General features: G+C 34.5%; 2 protein-coding genes across 7 annotated transcripts in view; one reads left to right on the top strand and one right to left on the bottom strand.

The window, feature by feature from the left end:
* CREB1 (cAMP responsive element binding protein 1) overlaps positions 1-17,864 on the top strand; it is a 58,022-nt gene that overhangs the window by 5,044 nt on the left and 35,114 nt on the right. For 4 of the 5 annotated variants that reach the window (XR_014294811.1, XM_082629917.1, XM_082629916.1 and 1 more), the window contains exon 2: positions 13,765-13,886. The exons of the other annotated variant lie outside the window; for it this stretch is intronic. Coding sequence is in view for 3 of the 4 variants with exons in the window: in XM_082629917.1 (XP_082486043.1) it covers positions 13,773-13,886 (114 nt within the window). In the remaining variant the exon portion in view is untranslated. The remainder of the gene's footprint in view (positions 1-13,764; positions 13,887-17,864) is intronic. 5 annotated transcript variants of the gene reach the window in all.
* Positions 13,893-17,864, bottom strand: part of METTL21A (methyltransferase 21A, HSPA lysine) — a 57,634-nt gene continuing 53,662 nt past the window's right edge. For both annotated transcript variants that reach the window (XR_014294814.1, XR_014294815.1), the window contains one exon: positions 13,893-16,436. The gene's annotated coding sequence lies outside the window, so the exon portion shown is untranslated. The remainder of the gene's footprint in view (positions 16,437-17,864) is intronic.

Raw genomic sequence — 17,864 nt, 5'->3', positions numbered from 1 at the left:
AGTTGATTAAGCTTAGAAAATGATAACTAATACTGTAGCAGCAGGGACACAAAAAAGTCCCTTATCTTTCAAAAAATCATTAAATGAAGCTGTTACGATATATCTCATTCTTTGTACGCTTAGGTTGACAGTTACATATGTTAAAGCTTTTAATAAAAGAATATTGTCTTACTATTGAGGATTTACTAGTATTTTTATATAAAATACTAATACATGCTATTTTTACCCACTCAGTGACTAAAATGTTTACAAAGCACTTATCTTTCTAGATTTGGTTGGGGGCAGGGGGAGTGGATAATTGAAATCCGTAAAGGCAAAAAAGTTTTCTTCTGGAACATATCTGGAGGCTACCAGGGAATTTCTCACACTGTCATTTATCAGTGAATTGCCTTTTGGGGTAGAGGTAAAGACTGTGAACTAGAACAATGGCTACTTGTTTTCCTCTGCCAATTTAATACATATGCTAACTCAGTCATTATATGTGGTTAGTCTGGTTAAACTTTTTGGAGTTGTAAGAAGAAAGTATGGTTTTAAATTTATTCTGTACTATCAAATCTGTAAATGTAGGTTTTTGAGACATTTGAAACACAGATAAGAATAGCCATTTGTTTCTCTTCTCACCCAGCATGCCCCTCTTTCCTTAGTATATACAAAGTCTTGTCTTGCGTCCTGTTTGTTTTATTTTATTTTGTTTTGCATTCTTCTCTTTTCTTAGTTCTGCCAGTCCTGTCCCTGTAAAGATATGTTTTGTTATTTTACCTAGTTTTGTTCACCTGTCTCCTAGGTTACCAATAAGAAGGGGGGGATGGGAAGATTTATCATTCATACTTTGGTGTTAATTCCAGCAGATAAGTAGAAGACAGTATTTTACATATCCAGTGATGAAAAATTACCTTTATGTATTTAATCAGTTCTTAAGGCTAGTTACATGAATCTCAACTTAACAATAGTACCCCTTGTTAAACTTTTAAATGCCTGAGTTGCTTTTTCTCAGGGTTGAGGTAAAGTAATAAAAGTTTACCATAAATGAGATGGGCTGTTTGAACAAATTCTTCCTGGCTGGATTAATCTAGACTCTGAATAGTCTATCAACAGTCAAGGTTTGGAGAGTAAGAGGTCTGAGGGATCGATGGTAAGTTTTTTCTAAAGGAGAGAAGTAAAGACTGACATTTAGTTGGAGAAGAGAGAATTAAGTGAGAAGTTAAAATAACTAAGTAATGACCTTGGTGTTAGAGTAGAGGGTGGGTCTGAGAGTTTGTTTATACCAATGGTAATAGAAAATGTCTTTCCCAAAGATTAGTGAGTCTTCTTGGAAACTAAGATTTCTTTCTTCAATTTTAACTCTTTTCCTAATGAGCTGGTTATCTGCATGTGAGTTTCTGGTTATAATTTTATGACAGCATAGATGTAACTAAAAGTGTTTATTATCTAAACAAAGCTGAATAACAATTTTGAGAGTTGTTATTCCTATTTGTGTAAGCGATTAGCAGTAGGAGGCTCAGAAATACCTTGTTTTTCCTCACTGAAGTGAAAATTATTGCTTGTTCTGAACTCTGTACTTTTAAAGGGGTATCATTTCCTTAAAAGTGTCAGTAGCAGCTTTATTGTTTGCTGTTACGGTTTTACTTCCTGCCATTTATCAATCTAGTAATTTATTCAGTGAATGTTTATTGACCATTAGCTTTTTATAGTTGGTGGAATAATCACAAGAAAATTTATTCATTTAGGTATTTTTATAGATATTAAATGAAGTATTGTTCTAGTTGCTATAAACAGTAAAGCCTGAGTATGTGGCTTTACTGCCCTCATGGAACTCACAGTATAGTGGAGGTGACAAAAGTATAAGAAAGAATGATTTATATGTGGCAGAGTATCAGTTTTCACTGTCTTGAAGGACTATTGAGTTTAGAAGAGAAGGCGTTCAGTGAGGAAATGTTTTGTGAGAAAGATAGTATTCAAATTGCATATGGAAGAACTTGGAAGGTAGAAGTAAAGGAGAGTATATTGTAAGCAGTGGCATGGACAGCAAAAATGAAGACATGGGAGTAGAGAGAACTTGATACGTTCACAGGCTGGTGAGGTGGAGAAAGTGTCACATTAACTATAAATCCACACTACGAGAAACCCTGAGTGTGAGGCAGGAAGCTTTAAGTTATTCATGTAAGAGGAGGAACGACATAAACAGAGGAATGGTGTGATATTTGGGGCTAAAATGTAGATAGCCTGACTCTTAATCCTTTCTCCTTCATGATAGATTATATTGCAGTTTAAAAATTGGACATCATGGGCTTCCCTGGTGGCGCAGTGGTTGAGAGTCCGCCTGCCGATGCTAGGGGGCACGGATTCGTGCCCCGGTCCGGGAAGATCCCACATGCCGCGGAGCAGCTGGGCCTGTGAGCCATGGCCGCTGAGCCTGCGCGTCCGGAGCCTGTGCTCCGCAACGGGAGAGGCCACAACAGTGAGAGGCCCGCGTACAGCAAAAAAAAAAAAAAAAAAAAAAAAATTGGACATCATTGATTCATTTTTAGCAGCATTGTTGAACTACAATTGATGTACCATACAATCTACCCATTTCCAGTGTACAGTTCTATAGTTATTTAGCATGTTCACAAGGTTGTGCATCTGTCACCACAGTCAGTTTTAGGACATTTTTATTACCCAAAAAAGAAACTCTACATCCCTTAACCATGACGCCTCAATCTCTCCATACCCCGAGCCCTAGGCAACTACTAATGCACTTTCTGTCTCTAGATTTGCCTATTCTGAACATTGCATATCAGTGGACTCTATTGTGATGAGCTTCTTTTATTTAGCGTCATAATACTTTCAGGGTTCATCCATGTTGAATCTGTCAGGACTTCATTCCTTTTTATTGCTAAATAATACTCCATTTTATGGATATGCAGTATTTTATTCATGAATTCATGGATATTTGGACTTTTGGGCTATTGTGAATAATGCTGCCATGAACATTCATTTATTGCACATGTTTTCATTTCTCTTAGGTTTATACCTAGGAGTGGAATTGCTGGATTATATAGTAACTATGTTTAACTATTTGAGGAACTGCCAGACTGTTTGCCAGACCTATGGTTGTATCTTTTTACATTCTCACCAGCAATATATAAGGGTTCTGATTTCACTGTATCCTCACCAACACTTGTTTTTATTTTTCATTGTAGCCATTTAGTGGGTGTGAAGTAGTATCTCATTGTGGTTTAGATTTGCATTTGCCTAATGACTAATGCTGTCTGGCATCTTTTTGTGTACTTATTGGCCATTTATGTATCTTGGAAGAAGTGTCTGTTCAGATCCTTTGCTCATTTTTAAATTGGGTTATTTGTCTTATTGAGCTGTAATAGTTCTTTATTCTAGATACAAGCTTCTTACCAGATATATGATTTATAAAATTTTCTTTCATTCTGTGGATTGTCTTCACTTTCTTGGCACGAAAGTTTTTAATTTTCACAATTTCCAGTTCTGTTTTTTTCTTTCGTTGCTTGTGCTTTTTGGTGTCATATCTTGGACATCATAAATTCTTATTTAATTATAACAGACATTTTCTCAATATCTCTGAAAGCCCAGGCAAACACCACTATTTAATGAAAAATAACTAAATCTACTAATGCATATTTGGAGTTACACCCCACCTGCTCTGGTCTTCTCTTTTATCCTGTGTCCAGATCCCTTAGTTGAGTGACTGAGCAAAAGAAGCAAAGATAAAAATCAAGAAATAACAACTTTGAGTGAAACATTTTAATTCAATATACTATATTTTGCATATTATTTGTTATGAGAGAATTTATTACGTTTGTGTGGGTGTAGTATATTACTCATAAATTCTGCTATTTTGGGGGGAATTCACACTTAGCAAACTTACCATGCAGGCAGTAGTAACTCCTTCATTTTTTGCAGATGACTAAACTGAGCTATGGAGAATTTAAATTTACATACTGGTAGAGCCTTTCCCCTGGGCAAGAAATAACAGTAAAGCATAGTCTTCATCACTCTGAATATTAACAGCATTATCTCTTTGTGGAGAAAGTTTCCAAGGTTCTAGCTTTATTGATGATTACTAGAAATTTTTGTTCCTCAACAATAGTTAAGTTTTGGTTTATAAAAGTTCACTTGAAGGAAGTATTGTAGTCAAGGTCTTGAAAAAATATATTGATTTCATTATCTTATTAATTAGGTCAGCATCAACAGAAAGATTACCATAAATAGCCAGCTCTTGCTTTCCTTTTTTCCATAATTGTTTTCCTATCATTTCAAAACAGAAGTTTATGGTTTAAAGTCATTGTTAACTAAATACTTGTTTGGAGGGACTTTATAGGTAAACTGATGGTAGGGATTAGTTTATACTTGCCTAGCTCTTTTATGTGTATATAATACATATTTCGTCTCTTACTATTAGCTTGTGAGCTCTTTGAGAGAAAGGTTCTTGTCTGCTTTAAACTATAGTCCTCATAGTTTTTGGCAGAACACTTATTATGTAATGTGCACAGAAAACTTATTTATAATGAATGAGTCCCTCTTGGAGGGTCACAGATTTAAAAGGCAAGATTAAAACCAATCCCCTTTTAGATTTGCACAGGTTAAAGGAAGCAGACATAAATGCTTATTAGACAATTAAAACACGGAAATTACAGATTTATTTTTTAAAAGCCAAGGAAATTAGTTTTGTTTTTCATAGCTTAAAAAGAAAGTTTTCTCCTTTGAGTTTTAGTTAATTCTGATGCTTTACTAATACTTCCCACCTCTGAAACATGAAAAATAGCATGAGATTGTATTAAAGTGATTACCAGAAATCACTGCCTGATTGGTAAACAAGTACATTTACCTGGAATGCTGGACTTGATTCAGCATTGATTCTTTCAGGATTAGAGATAAAGATACCTAAACCTGAAGTGAGTCTTTATCAAAACTGTACGTAAAGTCTTTGCTCTTGTCTGCATGTCATTTTTCAACTTTGTAGATTAACCATGGCTAATTTTTAAGATATAGTTCAATATACCCTTGGTGCTTTGAGTGCTTGGGATTTTTCTGGTAAGCAAGACATAATTAAAATGATTAGCATGTTGCTTAATAGTTCATGCAGTTTGCTGTCAAATATTTGTTCACTTTGTATAGTATTCGAGGCTAGGTGGTATAGCCCTAAACAGTCTTGTGAAGTTCTTACAAATCTCTTAACATCTTTAGTTCTCCATCTGTGAAGTCACAGCTAAAACCAGAATTCCTGTCTTCTGACTCCCACCATATAACATGTGTTGTCTCACTTCAGGAAAACTGATCTTCACTCTTTGATGTCTAATTTGTAAATAATTCACCAAGAATAGCATTTTAAAATTTAGCTCAAAACAGAACTGTTAAAATAATAAACGTTAACTTTATAAACTTATTTTTGAAAACACTAATTAGACATTCATTTTCCATTTCAATGTAAGTGATTTTCACATAGTCCCTGGGGTTTTATTGAGTAAATGGAATAGTAGGCTATAAATTTTTAACTTCAAGGCATAACTTTTGTAGGTCCTTACAGTATTCGCCTTGAGCTGGTTTATGAAGCAGAACTTAAAATTTGAAGACAGTTTCACTCTTTAGTCAACACGGAAATTGCTTTTCTAAAAGTAACTGTATGTAGGAGGTGCATAATGCCTTTTTCCTTAAAAAAAAAAAATCAGCTTCAAAAATCTATTTAGTAGAACTTCATATATAGAAATTTATATAGGGTCACTTCTTTGAAAGGCTCAAGGTGTGAAAATGGTATCAGATGTGTGTTTGCAAAGAAAGGAGAACAGGAAGAGTTGGGATAAAATGTTATTATCTAAAATAATGCATAGTCATAGTTGCTGCTTTGCTAAGCAACACTGTTTGTCTCTTGGTGACCAGATACGTGAAGGCTTGTTTCAGAGCCATGAGTAGTCTTACCTGAAGGAAAACAAGGCAAATACGTTTTGCCAGTACTTAAAAAAAATAATAGTAACTTTGATTTGAGAAATCACTAAAGCTTTCTTACTGAAAGATACTATAGAATTAGTCGCACTAGGATATGAGGATGGCTATATCATAAATCATGCAATACATTTCTATAAATCAGATAATACTTTCCTAATTCACTTCTGTTAAGTACTTCCTTTGAGGACAGAATCTTTCTTGTAGAGCATGCTACACATTTTAAAATAACTTATTAAAAATAGCACTTAAATGCTCTGGTAATCACAAAACTGCAATAAATCATAACATACAAATCTTGAACTTAATTAAAGCAGTTTCTCTGAGTTCAGTCCAATAAACAAATCAGGGAAATAGTTTTATTAAATAACATTGAAAAGATTCCCCATTGTTGTATGCCTTCTTTTTAGGTAGTGGTAGTTGAGTACTGGCATTTACTATTAATACAAAGAATTTATTAAAACATACAAATTTTCAAGCTTTTATTTTTGTCTCATAAATGATTAAATCTCACCAAATTCAGGTCACACAATTAATTTCATATACAACTTACCTTGCCTTCCTCTAATATCTAGACTGTAGGCTAAAGTATGGATTTGTATTCCAGTTAAGGGAGAAAGACCTTAGCAGGAGCACAGAGGAAACTGTTTCTGAAAATTATGTCAGAATTTACTTAGCCTGATAAAGATACCAGTTTATTTTAGTTTATCACATTGGCTGTTCTCTTTCCCTAAAAATGTATGTATATAACCTTATTTTGCTAGGGTGTGATCAGTCTAATCTAGTAAGGTTCTTACAGTTGAAGTTGATAATGTGTGTTGAGAGGGGAGTGTGAATGTGTACTTATATACGTACCTACACACATGTATATGCACACATGCAGCATTTGAATATGCTATTTTTCTAGCTGGTTTCAGTGAAAGTATGGTGTATTTAATAGCAAAAGACTATTATTAGCATCAGAAACCTGGACCATTAAATTTCCAGTATTGATTGCATGCATCTCAGTTCTGCTAGGTAGGACATACGAGATAAAGATAAATGAAGTATTTCAAGATTAACAACCAAAAAACATACAGGGGAAAAAAAAGTAGAGGAAAAGAGGCAGTGCAACATAGTCATTGAGTCCTGGAAAGCTAGAGTCCTTTATGTAGCAGCTGAACATTTTGCCACTCTCTTTAGTAAATTAATCATAACACTTGTAGAATACTAATCAAGACATGTTGAAGGTGCAAGAATGTGCTAGCAAGGCTTTCAAGCAGTTGTAAAATACTAAAAACAGGTAAAAAAATAACTGTAGAAAGTATTGTACATCACCCCTAGATGTTTTTAGGTATACTTCTGCAAAATGTTTTTAGTAGTATATCTGCCTATGACAATATACTAGTCATTTAGTTTTAAAATCGTGTGCCCAAATGTGACTTTTGCTGTGATTACCCTGGAGACGTTAGACTTCTGCTTATGTGATTTCCTTAAATCCCTGGACTTCCAGATTGACGAAAGAGTTCAGGAGGAGTCGCCCACTTGCTAGGTGCAGGGGAAGTTTTTCTTCTCACTTATAATTAAGGTCATTTGCATTTTAAAAACCGCAGCATACGTTCATATGTTCTATTAATTATGAATATATTATTTCTTCTTCACAGTCAAAATTCACAGTTCATTTCTCTGAATACTTACCTCATCCTAAACTGGATTAAATTTGTCATAGATTTAAGGGATTAAAAAGTAAACTAAGTTGTAAGGGAGATGGATTTATTTTTCATAAACTGAAGTAGAATGTTTAGGATCATAAGGACTTGGGCACTTCTTAAAGGTCAAAATATTTTAGGAAAAAGAACAAAGTGAAGATTTACAGCATTCTTTCCTTTTGCTTAATGGTTGTTAGCAAAAGTGATGATATGGGCTTTGCTTTCTTTTTTGATGACCTTCAGTTGACTTGACTTGATAGAGGCAGAAAATACAGAATTAGTGCTGCCAGCAATTTATCCCTGATTTGGTATAGTTCTGTACAGGTGCTGGGTAAGTGAATTTAAATGCTACCTTATCAATGAGGGCTTTACTGGTCTGCTTTTATAATACTGAAAATCCCTCCAATATCCTTCCCAGCTTTATTTTTTACCCAACACTTCTTACCTTCTGATTTGTTACACATTTTATTTGTTTACTTTCTCTCTGCTATTTCCACACATTAGAATATAAACTCCACAATGACAAAGTTCTTTAAAAATTTATTTCTTCATCCCCAGTAACTTGAACAGTTCCTGACATATACATGCTCAGATATGATACTGTAATACAAGTATAATGTATATAATATAAATTGTTAAAATTGAAGATAGTGTTGGTTTTGGAAAAGTGAGTTATTCACTTGTGGTGAATTACCTCAGGATATATTGCTATACAAAGTAGAAGTAAAATACATTGCAACATAAAAATTCTAAACCCAATGACTTACTTTAAGAGACATCATTCTCATATTCTCATTTTGCCCTAGTAGTTGCTGATTGGCTTGGAATGACCATTCTTTCTTTATCTTTTATCCTTGCTTCTATGCAAGATCAGGCACCAGCCACTGACTCACCCATTTCTCTAAAGGCCTACTATAATTTAAGCCTTTGCTTATACCACTTTTCTTATCAGAAAATAAATCCCCAAATTTATCAATACTGTATTTGTCTCTAGTGTTTCTTTGGCATTCCAGCACTCTCGACTATTGCAGCATACCCTCCTTTTAAATATCATGGAAGCAGTCATTTGACACTTTATTGGGATGTTTATCTAAACTATATTTTAAACTTTTAAATATCTTTTTTTTTTTTTTTTTTTTTTTTTTTTTTTTTGCTGTACGCGGGCCTCTCACTGCTGCGGCCTCTCCCGTTGCGGAGCACAGGCTCCGGACACACAGGCTCCGCGGCCATGGCTCGCGGGCCCAGCCGCTCCGCGGCATGCGGGATCCTCCGGGATCGGGGCACGAACCCGTGTCCCCTGCATCGGCAGGCGGACTCTCAACCACTGCGCCACCAGGGAAGCCCCTAAATATCTTTTTAACTTTTAAATATTTTTAAACTTTTAAACATCTAAATGTTAGCTAATGGTACCTTTATAAAGGTACAAAAGTGATACAGTCTTAGATAAATTCCTTGAAGCTTTCTAGGATGGAAAGAAAAAGCTGCTTTATCCTCTTTGAAAATTAAGAAAAGGGACTATTAAACTGTTTGATAAATTTTATATATTGTAATATATGTGAATAGTAATTTTTTTATATTTGCCCAAGATTGAGAGGCTAGGTGACCTATTCTTAGTCTGTTTTCTTTACTATGAACCATGTACTAAAAGGAAATAATGTATTATTTTATTAATTGGTCTGCATAATTATGTGTGTGTGTGCATACATCTTGTGTTGTCAGTTCCTAAGATCAGAGCACTTAAAATTGGGAGAGATCTTTTAATTCATCTCTCTTGTTTTCAGATGAGGAAACTGGAACACAAAAAGCTTAACTTGTCCAAAGACCACTTGGTGACAGATCCAGCTTTCCACCAAATGTTAGGCTCTTTCCCAACTACTTAGAACAGCATTCTTTGTTTTGCTCAAGATTCGGTGCATAATACTGCAGGATCACTCCCTTTTTATTTTTCGTGTTACGAGTTAGAACTCTGAAGACCATTGTAGCAAAATGGCATGTATCTCTTTTTTTGGCTGCTGTTGGGTCTTCGTTGCTGTGCATGCTTTCTCTAGTTTCAGCGAGCAGGGGCTCCTCTTCGTTGTGGTGCACGGGCTTCTCATTGCGGTGGCTTCTCTTTGTGGCAGAGCATGGGCTCTAGGTGCACAGGCTTCAGTAGTTGTGACACACGGGCTCAGTAGTTGTGGCTCGCGCGCTCTGGAGCGCAGGCTCAGTAGTTGTGGCGCATGGGCTTAGCTGCTCCACAGCATGTGGGATCTTCCCGGACCAGGGTTCAAACCCATGTCACCTGCATTGGCAGGCAGATTCTTAACCACTGTGCCACCAGGGAAGTCCCAAAATGGCATATGTCTTTGTGAATTTATTTTTTAAATTTTGTTTTTTTTAGGAGTGACACTATTTTGAAATTTGCTTTAATTTAAGTTCATAGTTTTCAAAGAATTATGTAAATTTTTAGGGACAAATTCATGAAAATACCTAAATCTTAAATATCAATCCCAAATACATTTTAGAATTCAGAATTATTGGAAGAACTCTTAAGAATTCTTGACAAAACTGTCAAGACTAGATTTTTCATGATTTCTAAGATTCATTGTTTCTAATGTTCCAGGTCCAATATTTGTACAACATTCCCTCTGAGTTCATATGTACCTGATCTTTTTTAAATTTTACAGTAGTATTCCGTCTTTCTTTGTTTTTGCACTCTCAGAAAGCATTCATTTGTGTAATGAATTAGGAATCTCCTTTCTTGAGTAATTTTGGAAACCTACATATTGGGTCTAGTAACTAATCCTGTGTCTGAAATACTGCTCTGCTGGCTAAGACTGCTCCTGGGTTAATAGAAAAATTGAAGACTGTACACATCATACCATAGCATCTCTTCTCTCTCCACCTGAAGATACAAACAAAAAAAGAGTAAAAGCTTTCAAAGTCATAATTAATGTGCTCGCGTTAAATGCTAGTTTAGTTGGAGACTGCTATTTCAGTACCCTCAAGGTGAAAACCAAAAGAATAGTTTCTGTTTTAGTTGAGTCGTTTGAATTTCTTACCTAAAACAAATTGCTTTTCTGTAAGTAATTCTCACCTGTACTTTGAGGAAGGCCTGAATTATCTGATGAAAGACAGTAATTGTACTGTTGCCCAAGTGGTTGATACCTACTCAAACTAATTAAGAAGGCCGTCCCCCACCTTGAGAAAGGATTGGTAGTCTACCTGAATGAAATGATAATAAAACACTGGCAGTTTATTTACATGGGGGATGCTAACCATCGGAAATACCACACTTTGTTTTTAGAAGAAAGTCAAAAATAAGTAAAAAGAATATTATCTAGTTGGGGGGGAAGAAGGATGCAAATCACATTCCTATTTTGAATGTGTCCTTGTAGCTGTAATTACTTATGTTAGCTAATGGTTTTATTGTTTTATTATTATAGAGTCATAAATATTTTATTTTTTGAAACAAAAAGATGTAATGATACCCTATACCTTATATGTCAAAAAAAAAAAGAATTAAGTAGCCCTGATATACTGAAATGCAAACAAAAACAAAAGAAATACGATCTGTGCTTTGGATTACTTTTAATCAAATGGTGGAGTGAAACTATATGGATGACAGCGTAGGTTAAAAAAAAATGTGGCTTCGACTAAAGTCTTTCAAAAATGGTTGCATATCCTCTCTCTACAAAGGAAGTATTATGATGATAAATTTGTATTTATCTTCTCATTATCATTAAATTGATGACTTAGGGAGAAGATAGAGAAAAGTTTGCAGGTTTCTGCTCTTATTTAGCTTGACTCAGTACTGTCCTCAAATGGATTCATTTACTTATTTTATTGTTACTAAGATTAGGTTTTTTGCTTTTATGTGCCATTTTCTTCCAGAGCAAAAGTATGGACAGTATTTAGTATACATAAACTATTTTGCTGTTGATGTTGCTTTCTGTTATTTTTGATGTCTTTCTTAAATTTTTTAGTTTAAAAGAGCACAGGTTTTAAGTGTACAATTCAATGAATTATCACAGAGGGTAATAAAGTTATTTGATAATTTTTTTAAATAGTTATTTTTACTCTTTGGAAATGTAGGGTAAACAGTTCAGGTGAATCTTAAACAAAAATACTAATTTCGTATAAAAAGTATCAGATTTAAAAAATTTTAGCAGATATCTCAAAATCATGACTGAAGTAAAGCTTTTGGTTCAGAGTTTCGAAATGTTATCCGTCATTTCTAGTATTAAAATTTCTTTAATCATGCAAGTAATCCTGAATCCATGCTTATGGAAAGAAAGAAAAATAAAAGTAAAGTACTAAAATATATAAAAAGTAAAAGGTGAAAATCATCCTATACCATTCTATTAAATCTTTCTCTCTTCAGAGCTACCACTTATTATGATTCAGTTATAACTTCCCATACCTTTTTCATGCATACACCTTTACAACAATTTGTTTTACTTGTTTTTAACATAAATGGGCTTCTACTTTATAGTATATTCATAACTTGCCATTTCACTCAGTCTGTCTTGGAAAGCTTTATGTGTCATTACATTGTAGATAGACTTCATTATTTTTTATTGCTTTAATTTTTTAATGGTCCTCCTTAATGATGGATACTTGTTTCCAGTTTTCTGCTATTATAAAAAGAATTCCATCCTTGAAACATATATCTCTGTGAACTAGCCAATAATAAGAGTTTCGTACTGAATTAGTAGTTTCTCTGTATTCTAGATGTTATTGTGTTGATTTTGTAGCAGATATTTTATGTAGCAGATATTTTCTCCTTGTGTACTTGTCTTGGTGGCTTTTGTCATATTAATGTTTTAAATAATTATGTAGTTAAGTCTGCTGATCTTTTCCTTTGTCATCTGTTTTGTGGCTTCTGTATCTCTACATTATTTATATTCATTTCTACAGAGATATTTTCATTTTTAACTGTCACTTGTAAAAACACTTTCTTTTTATAGAATCCTGTGAATGATGGCAAAATGTTAGCATGTGATACATTCTGATGGCATGTAATAATCACATAAGGATCAGTGACTATTTTGATGTCGGAGTTATGAAATAAATGTAATAAATTCTGGAAAATCATTGGAGTTCTTGTGTTGTTTATGGAATCACCATAGGTAGTCCTCACTATTAAATTTATTTTTGACAGGTAATATGCTAGGCACTGAATAATAACAGTAGTACACAAATAAGAAGTAATCCCTTTTATTGTGACTCCTTTAGACACAGTTGCTTTCCCAGTTATATCTGCTATATATAATCAATTTCCCTAACCTCAAGGTAGCAGCTACTGCTGCTAGGAATTTCTCTTCACTTTTGCTGTCATCCAGTGCCAGTTCTAAGAAATATAGTAAACTCTTAGCAAAGCAGGTTCCAAAAAGTAAGAAAGATCAGCCTTGATTAACTTATCCAGAATTTTGCAGTTAAAATTGTAAAAGGTGTTTTATTGTGTGTGTGTGTGTGTGTGTGTGCCTACGTATGTGTAATGTTGCACCTATATATAGAGTAAGGAGTCAGAACACAAAGTAATCTTTTCAGTGTTTGAGGTCTGACTCTGTGTCTCTTAATCCCACCTTTCTACCTTGATACCCCATACCTTGGGCTGTTGAAACTTGGGCTGTTTTGTCCTACCACCAATAATTTCCCGAGGAAGTAGCTTATAATTCTTCTGTTTCTTCCCTATAATAGGAGGGAATACCCATATAGGTGGTACCTTGAAGCCAGTATCTCATAGACCCTGTCATCAACTCACTTCTACTCTCTACCCTCCCTCCTTACCTCATTGATACATTTTTGAAAAAATTATAATTTTGCCGCTGCCCTTCCTCCCCTTGTTAGTTGGGAAGATTCACGGAAGAGAGGAATCCCGTCTTCTATACTAGATGGAGTAATTGGGAAGAAATGGCAAAGGAAAAAGTTTTTTCTTTTTTGAAAAGACTAGAACTTTTATAGCTCAGCATATCTGGACAAGTCTGACAATAATTCAACTACATTATAGTTTAACTAGATTTCTGAGTGCATCTGCTAACCTAACCACCACATATACTTATTTACAACTTGAAAATTGCCTTTAAAACCACAAAAGCACAAAGCACTGTAGTGCTTGTAACACTCTTCCATATTATTGTAGGTAACTAAATGACCATGGAATCTGGAGCAGAGAACCAGCAGAGTGGAGATGCAGCTGTAACAGAAGCTGAAAGCCAGCAAATGACAGTTCAAGCCCAGCCACAGATTGCCACATTAGCCCAGGTATAAAATACATGGAGAGATTCCAAGTTTTCTCTTCTAAGAGGAATATGTTTTAAACAAGAGAACTTAGTTTTTATTACAGAGATATACATAAAATGAGCAGAAACATTCTTAGAATATCAAAATTCCTATTTATTTAGTATTAGCCTAATTTTAGAAATGGTAGTATTGATTCAGTAACATAACAGAAAAATGTATTGTTAAACACTAACACACTATTTGTAGTGACATGATTCAGAAATAATTACATTTAAACTGATGGGTAGATTGTCTCTTAAAGGAAGAAAACTTTTTCATGTCATACAGATTTATTTGGGAGCATGGGAATGCAGATAATCTGAAAGGCTAAATTTACATGTGCTTAAACTAAAAAATAGGATAAGCAAATAAATTGACACATAAGTAAATTTCAAGGATGATAGTAGTTTTTGTCCCTGTATATTTTAAATATGATTCATGATTCTTTCATTTTGTCTTTGTCTTAAGCATTCTAAGGTTATATTCTCATTTTTGTTCTTGTGTATTTTTTCTCAGATGTTTTATTAACAATTGTTGGCATACATATGAGTGAGAAAGGTGGTTAATATAAAAACCAAATAGCAAACAATAACCTGCTAGGTAAAAAAATGTGATATTGCCTCTTTCAGATGAAAGCTCCCAAAAGAAAATAATCCTAGCCAAGGCTCTGGTATGTTGAGCTTCAGCTTCCCAAAGAGTTTAAAACCTCTCCTAGAGGAGTCATGAGCAAGAATGGGTCTTGGGATACAGAGGGCTAACCACAGGTGGTTACCACACTGAGCTAAAATATGGGCCAAATACTAGACCTCCAGCAGGAAAGTAGTCAGAAGCGGTGGGCTGCTTTGTGTTTTCTCCTAAGATCACCTGGACCCACCTCCAGCCCTCAGGTGTAAGGCAAAGCAGAATACATTTAGGGATGAAGTAAAAGTACTCAAGATGAAGCAGGTGCAGGAATAAAGGTAAGAGCATCAGGACTTCATTAGCACATGGTCAAGGCAAATGTGCACAGATAAGAATCTGGGCTCATCCAAACATTCAGCCCTCTGGTAAAAAGAAGATATAATACCAGCAGGGATCTTGGTGGTGACAACCTTCAACATATCTATCTCTTGGGACATCATTTTCTGGTCTGGTTATCCTCCACGTCCACTATATAATGTCATCCTGGAAATTCCTTTCTTCCTACTGTCTTTCTCTTGTGGAGTTTTTGTTTCCAGTAGTCCCTTGAGCAAGTTTGACTAGGTAAAGAAATCATTTTTCTTTCAAATTTTGAAGGCATTGATCCACAGTCAACTTCTAGTGTTGCTGTTTGAAAAGACTAAATCCATTTCTTACTTTGTATCTCTGTTATCTTGTAAAAATCTCTGCACTGCTTCAGTATTTCATCATCAAGGGCTTGGTTTGTATCAGTTTTCATCCATTGTGCAGTTGTATTCAATGGGCTTTTTTTTTTTAGTGGAATCTCGGGTCTTCAGTTCTGGGCAATTTCTTTATTTGGTTGATGATTTTTTTTTTCTTCTTTTTTCTCTCTAGGATTCTTGTGATCCAGATATTATACCTATAGGACTGTTTCTCTGATTTTCTCATCTTTTCTCTCCTGTTTTCTGTCTCTTTGTCTTTCTGGGAGATTTTCTCAACTTCACATTTCAACCCATCTGTCAGATTTTTTTTATTTCTGCTGTCATGTTTCCAAGAGTTCCCTTTGTTTCTGAATAGTCCTTTTGTGTTTTAATAGCATGCTCTTTATGTTTCACAAAGGCAGTATTTTCTCTTACCTCTGATAATATTAATTAAGTTTTAAGTTTTCTTCTCTCCACGTAGATTTTCTTCTATGTACCTTTTCTCCCTTCTATCTGTTTTGGTCACCATCTTTCCTATCAGAAGATTCCCTTGAATATTTCATAACTTGAGGTTTTCTGCCTACATTTAAAAGTAGGGAACCAAAAACCTGTATTGGAAGTTCTGTGGATCTGTTTGGGGCCTAACATCTATGAGTTGTGAGCTTCACGGTAAGATGATTGTGGCATCCTACTGTCATTATCTCTTAAGTCTTTTCTTCTCCCTTCAGTGTTGGTCAGGTTGGCAGAGAAAAGGTTTACTAATCTGCTTATAGGTAAAGACCTTTGAGCCAGACGAGGGAAGAGGACTGGGACTTAGTACCCCACCTCAGCAGTGCCTGGTGTTAGGCAGTCAAGGAACCTTCTATCCAGAAAATAAACCTCCATTTTTCTGTCAGCATAGGGTATAGATTAGTTATTCTTCCACAGAGAGTTGAAGAGAGGATCCAATTGCTTTTCAAAGACCTTCAATCAGCCTTCCTTATTTTCAGCTTCTCCTTTCACTCTACCTTCTGGGCTGCCTTAGATCCTAAGCCTCTTAAGGACTTTGTGGCAGAAATCAGTCTGTCCCTGCCTCCACCTCATGAGTTGGCCTTCTGAGGTTTTCCAAATTCATTACCATTCATCCATTTCCAGCCTCCAAAACTCTTACTGTTATCTCCTTTCCCATTCTTCTCTGCTGGTGTGATTATGCCTATAAAAACAAAATCAGTGTCATGAAGCTTAATTGGAAATTCAAGAAAGAACAAAATTATATGCACATGTTCAATTTGCATATAATCACTGATAAGTGGAATGACATGATATTTGAGTTTTAGGAGAGCTAGTGTCTGTTCCCATTTATATTTTTTGTTGTTGTTCTTTTTAATAACTAATTACAGAGTGTTTTGCACTTGCTCATCCAAGTTCTTAACACATATATTATACATTTTTGACATTATTTCTCGCAATTCTGATACCAGTTATTTTTTGGTTGTCAGTCTTTAATACTAGAAATATATAATAAAATTGTCAAGTCCAAGACCATTGTGATTTGATCAATGAACAGTAAAAAACAAATTCAGCCTAACTAGTAAAGGAAGAAAATCAACCTAAAACAATAATGAAATGCCTCATTTTACTTTTAGAATTTACAGAGATTTTTTTTTTAAGTGGAAAAAAAACTGTTGGTTTTGAGTATGGGAATGTTAACTTTTATGGATGGTTTTAAGTAAAGAGTTGGGTAAAAGGATGATCGTTGCAATTTTGTTGTAAAATAACTTACTTGTAATAGGCAAATTTGAAAACCTAAATATTCAATAATAATTTTTTGTATATTCAATAATTTAATATTAAGTTAATGATTTGATTATTGTTTAATCAATTATTACTAATAATTTAATTCCAATAATTTGTTGGGATTTATTAAACAGATTATGTAATTTTTACCATTATACCAGTAAAGAATACTATTAATTGTATGAAGAGATATTTAGAATGGATTTGAAAGATAAAGTAGATTCTGTGATAGTGTTAATGAAAATTGAGTGTATATATGCATCTTTTAAAACACCTATATCTACAGCAAAAATATTAAGTGATTAGCTCTGAGTGGTAAGAATATAAGCAATTTTTCCTTTTTTGGTGTATCTGTATTTTATAAACTTACAATGAGAGTAGCCATTATGTAGAATAATTAGGGTAGAAAAGGGCTTATTTGTTGAGTGAGCTTGTTATATTTACCCTAGAGAATACTCAGAGAAGAGGACGTACTAATTGCTTCAAATATTAGAAGAGCTTTCCATTGAGATGGGATACTCTAAATTAAATTATGGTTTTGGTTCTCAAACTTTGGCAAAGGTGAAAGTGTCCTTGGGTTCATCAAGATTCTGACTTTATAAACAGGTACCCTATGTAACTCTAATGGAGGTCGTCCATGGACCACATTTTGAGAACGAGGTAAAACTCAGTAGGATGTATAGTAGCCAGAAAAACGATTGATAAGGAAGGCCTTCCTAACTGTCCAAAGGAGAAGCTCATGGTTTTAGCCTCTACCTTCAGTAGGTATCTCCCCCAAGCTTCATAGTCAAATATTTAACTGCCTGCTAAACATCTCTACAAATTCAGATATCATATCAATTCC

The sequence above is a fragment of the Mesoplodon mirus genome, assembly GCF_964341445.2.
Source record: "Mesoplodon mirus genome assembly, chromosome: 8".
Taxonomy (NCBI): Eukaryota; Metazoa; Chordata; class Mammalia; order Artiodactyla; family Ziphiidae; genus Mesoplodon; species Mesoplodon mirus.
The sequence above is the reverse complement of the archived record's forward strand: the minus strand, read 5'-3'. Positions and strand labels throughout refer to the sequence as shown.